Source organism: Mobula birostris, chromosome 18 (assembly GCF_030028105.1).
Source record: "Mobula birostris isolate sMobBir1 chromosome 18, sMobBir1.hap1, whole genome shotgun sequence".
Classification (NCBI taxonomy): domain Eukaryota; kingdom Metazoa; phylum Chordata; class Chondrichthyes; order Myliobatiformes; family Myliobatidae; genus Mobula; species Mobula birostris.
Window position 1 is genome coordinate 35191824 of NC_092387.1, and position 6062 is coordinate 35197885.

General features: G+C 44.9%; 1 protein-coding gene across 7 annotated transcripts in view; it reads right to left on the reverse strand.

Annotated features, from left to right (window-relative positions):
• Nucleotides 1–5784, reverse strand: part of washc2c (WASH complex subunit 2C) — a 58872-nt gene extending 53088 nt beyond the window's left edge. For 4 of the 7 annotated variants that reach the window (XM_072282471.1, XM_072282474.1, XM_072282475.1 and 1 more), the window contains exons 1-2: nt 4370–4414; nt 805–942 (exon numbers count right to left, since the gene is read on the reverse strand). In XM_072282471.1, coding sequence (XP_072138572.1) covers nt 805–942; nt 4370–4399 — 168 coding nt within the window. In that variant the 5' untranslated portion in view covers nt 4400–4414. The other 3 variants (XM_072282476.1, XM_072282472.1, XM_072282473.1) reach the window with 3 other exon arrangements.
• Nucleotides 5785–6062: the final 278 nt, after the last annotated feature.

Genomic DNA, 6062 nt, shown 5'->3' on the forward strand with positions numbered 1-6062 from the left:
GACATGCACTCAGCCCATAACCCTTCATTACTTTCCTGTCCATATACCTATCCAATTTTTCTTTAAATGATAATATTGAACCTGTTTCCGACACTTCTACTGGAAGTTCGTTCAACACTTACTTCAAGCTCCCCTGTCCTCCCCTGATAATTGACTTATCGCTGTATTCATGCGAGGAAAATATGCGGTGTGTGTTTAATATTAAATTCGTTAGATAAACCCTTTTAGAAACGAAATTGAGTGTATTAGCCACTTATCACCGATATTCGGGTCGTGATTAATCCCTCCCCCCCCCCCGAACAGAATCGGCAAAATCGATTTGTAGAAAAATAATCGGCAGGTGCACACATGCGCAAGTCAAACATGCGCACTGGTGCCCAAGCAAGGCTTCATGGTCATTGTAGTCTTTCTCTTGGTAAACACAACGTATTTGACTGCTACTCTTGTCCGTTGACAACCAACCCCCCCCCCTCCCCCCCCCACCAGTCGGCCGGTCCACAGTGCAAAAAAGGTTGGGGACCCCTGGTGTAGATAGTACCTGATGGTGGGGCGAAACGTAGTGCGCTGAAGAGCCTGTTTCTCTGCTGTACGACTCTATACTGCCAAATTTTGTTTCAGATATAAATTCTCCAGATGCAATGCCGTTACTGGATGTCACATCTGCAGCTTATTAGCATGAATTACACATAAGCAATAATAATCACTATGCATTCATTAGCAGAAGCATCTCGATAAGTACATTGAAGATTATGGGTCAAGAGGTGGAAGGTGAGATTAATGCAGATGGGTGACGCCTGTACCTACCCCAGCATCTGCGCCAAGTGACCAGTTCCCACTGGCTTTATGGATCTCTTCCAAAGTCCAAGGCCGCTCCCAGATAGGCTCTGTCTCACAGCTATTCTCTCCAGGAGCGCCATTCACAGTTACTGAGGCCCCATTCATCTATGATAAAAATGCAAACCAATTAACATTGCATACACAGGAATGGAGGAGACAGCAAAACAACATGTGACAACATGGCGATTAGATTCTGCTGAACTCACAATGCAGCCATTTGTCTCATAAATTAGACAGACTCCCTGACCTGCCTTAATCATATAAAAAGAGCTTTATTTGTTCCATGTAAATCCAAACATGCAGTGAAATGCGTTGTTTGCATCAAATCCAATTAGTGAGGATTGAAAGTGTTGCCACAAGACAACTCCACCATGACAGTCCCAAGTCCAACTGCGAGGAGGAGGAGATTTGAGCACAGGACTGGCAACCCCATCACATGCAAACCAAGAGCTACGGGAACTCCAAAGACCCTATCCCTGAGAGAGAAAGGATCTTTGCCTCGACGACACAAGCAGTCGTGTGGTGAAAGAGGAAGCCACAGCGCCGATCAACCTATCAGCCCAGGACAGGGGACTCTGGCCAGCCGCTGTTGCGGCCTCCGCCCCAGCAGGAGCAATGGGCTGAAGAAGAATCACAGGACAATGACAATGAACCTACTGGTACTTCCTTGGAGCACGGGAAGAAACCAGATCAGCAGGAGGAAACCCAAACGGTTCACAGGGAGAACATACAAGTGGCACTGGAATTGATCTCTGAACACTGGAATGCCACAAGTTTTAATAGCGTCGCATCAACCACTAGGGTACTGTATATGATGACATGTATGTATTTTAATAAACTGTACTTTTGAACTTCACATTTCAAGACGTGACTTAATAGCAATGAGAAAATAAAACACTTCCCCATTTTGTACTAGAATATTCTAGTGTAACAAAGTCAGTGTGTTTTATTTGATGTGTCCCGTGAAACAATTAAAGGTGTTAATAAGTCATAACATAATATGTGGTTATCATTATGTGGTTGGGGCGTCGCTATTAAAACTTGTGGCATTCCAGTGTTCAGAGATCAATTCCAGTGCCACTTGTCATGATGTACTACTGAGATTAGTTTGCTTGTGGGCATTCACAATAAATGCACAATAGGATCAATGAAAAACTACATACAGAAAGGACAAAACACCAAAACACCAAATTGCACAAATATAAAAAGAAAACAATAAGAAAAATAAATAATATTAAGCAGAGTCTTTGAAAGTGTGTCCACAGGTTGTGAAATCAGTTTACAGTTGGTGTGAGTGAAGTTATCCATTCTGGTTCTAGTTCTGGAACACATATGTGCATGCATGAGTGAATAAGGCCTACGGATTTCCATGCAGCAAAAGCAAAAAGTGGTACCTGTCAAATTCATTAAAATCAAAACAGTTTTGTAAATGCATAAAATATTAACTTAGAAACTCTCCAAGATGCCTGAGGTTCAGCCTGCAATATAATTAATTTCTAACTGCAGGAGAACTTGAATGCATGAGTAAGGAAGCCTTATTGCAATTGCATAGTGTCTGGCTGGGATTGCAACTGAAACAATGGTGAAGATTTGATCTCCATTTCTAAATAAATGGATGCACTTGTCATATAGGGAGTATAAGAGGGGTTCACCAAACTGGTGTCAGGGATGGATGGTTTGTCAAACAAAGTGAGTGATTACACTGGATCTACCTTCTCTAAAGTTCAATAGAATGAGAGATTTCATCAAAACTTACAACATTGTTTGAGTGCTCAACAGGCTGATTACAGGGAGCTTGATTCCTCTGAGACCAAGGGCACAGCTTCAGAACAAGGGATAATAACTACGGACTGAAGCAAGGAGATTTTTTCACTGACAAGTAAGAGATATTTTGAAATTCCACCCCCCCACCTTCCATCCTAGAGACACGGAAGCTCAGTTGCTGCATTCAAAAGAGGGAGCTAGATCTTTAAAAATTAAGGTCAATGTGGTTAGAAATGGAAAATTGCACTGAGATGGAGAAGCAGACATGATCTTATTGAATAGCAGAGAGTGGGATCGATCAGCCAGAGGGCCCACTCATTTTCGTATGCAAAAGGATTGACCGACCGTACACACTGGGCTCTGAGAAATAAATTGCAGTGTTTCCAATATGGAAAAACAACCTATCATTTTATTTAACTACAACCATTGATTTAGGTCCACACTGTATTGGAACAGAGGATCCAAAAATTTATCAAGGCAGTTTTAAAATAGAGTGTATCAGTTTTGGATCAGAATGGTCAGTTGTGAGACGAAGAAAATCTAGATACACCCAGAAAGAGTGAAGTTTACAAAGGCTACAAGATGAGAGGAGTTAGGGCCACAGCTGGATAAAAGAAAATAAAACTAAGGATAAAATGTTAGAAATCATTTTAATTCTTCTAAGAAATAATGAACTTCAAATATTTGGTTTGTTAAGGCTCTCACTAGTCTGAATGAAACCCTCCCAGTCCTAATTTACATATTTTTGTTGATCTTCTGCATCCATATGGACTGGTACCATGACCTTTGCCACTGTCCATCGCCCAATCTATGACTAGCAGATGGTATTTTCCCCTCCAGAATAAACACACTTCTACAAAATAACGGGTTAGGTAGAAGCAGCGGCTATATGAGGCACGGAATAGAAGTAGCACAGAATCTTGAGAGTGGCGTAAAATCCTTCACTGAAATGACAATGCAAAACTAAAGTACTGACTACAGGAAGAGGAAACTGGAGATCTCTGAGCCAGTTCTGAGGGTGGAGAGGTCAGAAACTTTAAACTCCTTGGTGTTATCATTTCAGAGGATCTGTCCTGCACTGGCATGCAAGTAGCATTGCAAAGGTGGCATAACAGTGACTTTTTCTTAGAAATTTGTGCAGAATCGACATGCCATCTAAAACTTTCACAACCTTCACAATGGAGAGTATACTGACCGAATGCATCACAGCCTGGCATGGAAACACCAAGCACGTGAATGAAAAGCCTATAAAAAGTAGCCCAGTCCGTCACAGAAAAAGCCCTTCCCACCACTGAGTACATCTACAAGGAGCACTACTGCAGGAAAGCAGCATCCATCATCACGGACTCTCACCAACCAAGCCATGCACTCTTCTCGCAGCTGCGATCAGGAAAGAAGTACAAGAACCTCAGGACCCACACCACCAGGTTCAGGAACATTTACTACCCCTCAACCATCAGGCTCTTGAACCAGAATGGGCAACTTCACTCACCCCACCTGTAAACTGATTCCACAACCTATGGACACGCTTTCAAAGACTCTGCATAATATTATTTTTCTTATTGTTTTCTTTTTATATTTGTGCAATTTGGTGTCCTTTGCACATTGGTGCTTTGTCCTTTTTGTGTGTAGTTTTTCATTGATTCTATTCTGCATCTATTGTGAATGCCCACAAGCAAACTAATCTCAGGGTAGTATATGATGACATGTATGTATTTTAACAAATTGTACTTTTGAACTTTACATCACATTTCAAGATGTGACTTACCAGCAATGAGGAAATAAAACACTTCCCCATTTTGTGCAACAAGTCAGCTTTGAGAAAACACAAGTCGCCAGCGAGTCGCAGTGCTGGACATTACTTTTCCTTTGCCTCATCAACTGTACTTGTTGCAGTAGTGAAACAAACTGAGAAGCCAGGGCTTACTTTACAGTTGATCCTGTCGGGAGTTAACATGGCTCATTTTAAAATACAATGAATCCAAAATATAGGGGAACAATATTTCATCGAGCAGTTCACTCTGTTTCACCAGCTCTTAAGGAAATCAGTAGGAATAGTAGATCCATTCCAATATAGCTTCCAGAAAATTCCAGTATAATGCTATAATTACATAAACAAGGATCAACTTTGGCAGAACAGTGACTTCCTGATCCATGCGCACTCAAACCTCATCTCCATTGAGAAATTTCCTGATATTACATTCAAATCCAGTAGACCCAAGGATAATCTCCACCAACTCGTTTTTTTTGTGACAATGTTGTTGAGCCCCTCTGAATTCGACACAACTAGGTTAAGATGGAATACTGGTGCCGTTATACAATGCCATACAAGCACACCGATGACAGGAAGAACAAGATCCAGTACCAACTTACCAGGAGAAACCCACCCTCTTAAAACCCCAGGACACCCAGTTGGCCCTCGCCCCCTAAAATCCAGGCAAATGGACCTTGCCTTGCAACCAAATCCCAACCAAGACTCCCTCCCACACAGCATCGTTCCCCAGACTTGGCACAATACACAGAGGCTGTACACCCCCAAACCCAATATACAGGACATCCGGGTTCCTCACACAGTATACCCGCCCGTCCCACACCCAGGTTCTCGCGGCCGCCCACCCGACCCGGGCGCTTCGAACATCGCTGCTTCCCTCCCAGTACCGCTCTTCTACACCCAGGCTTCCTCCGCCCCCTTTACACCCTCTGACCCCTCTGCATAGTTCAGCCGGACCCAGCCGCTACAACATTCCGGCTGCCCAAGTCCTGCCCTTCTACACCCGGGCTCCACGCCCACTGGACACCCGGGCTCACCCCCTCTGACCCTCCCGCAATTCGGCCGGATCCAGCTCCCTATGCCAGGGGTCCCGCCCCCTGCACCTTCAAGGCCCCGCTGAATTGTCCGCACACCTGCCCTGATCAGCAACCCAGGAAGCGGGTCTCCCAGACCGAAGCCTGCGGTCAGGACGCAGCCGGCTTGGCGCAACCAACCTGGTATCAGGCCATTATACTACTACTACTACGACGACGACGACAGCACCCAACCAAACCCCGCCGCGGGCAAAACTTACCCTCAGGCTCCGCTCCGCAACGCCGCCGCATCTGATCGAGCACGTGACCGTCACGTGATTCCCTACTTGGGGGCGTGCCTTCCTCTGGCCCCGCCCCTCCGCGGAAATGGTGTGCGTTTGTTTCTAGCTGCGCAGCAGTGGGCGCCCTGCTCAGTGTATTTACACAGCACCCGGTCTGACTTCCGGGGTGCTGCTGCTGTTGTAGTCCAGGACCTCTACAGTCTGGTGCGATAATTCCGGCAGCTTTTATTTCCAGCAACATAATACAGCACGGAAACAGGCCATTCGGCCCAACTGGACCGTGCCGACTACACCGTCCTCCTTGCTAGTTCCAGTTGCCCGCATTCGGCCCACAACTCTCCAAGCCCTCCCTTCTATGTACCTATCCAAAAATCT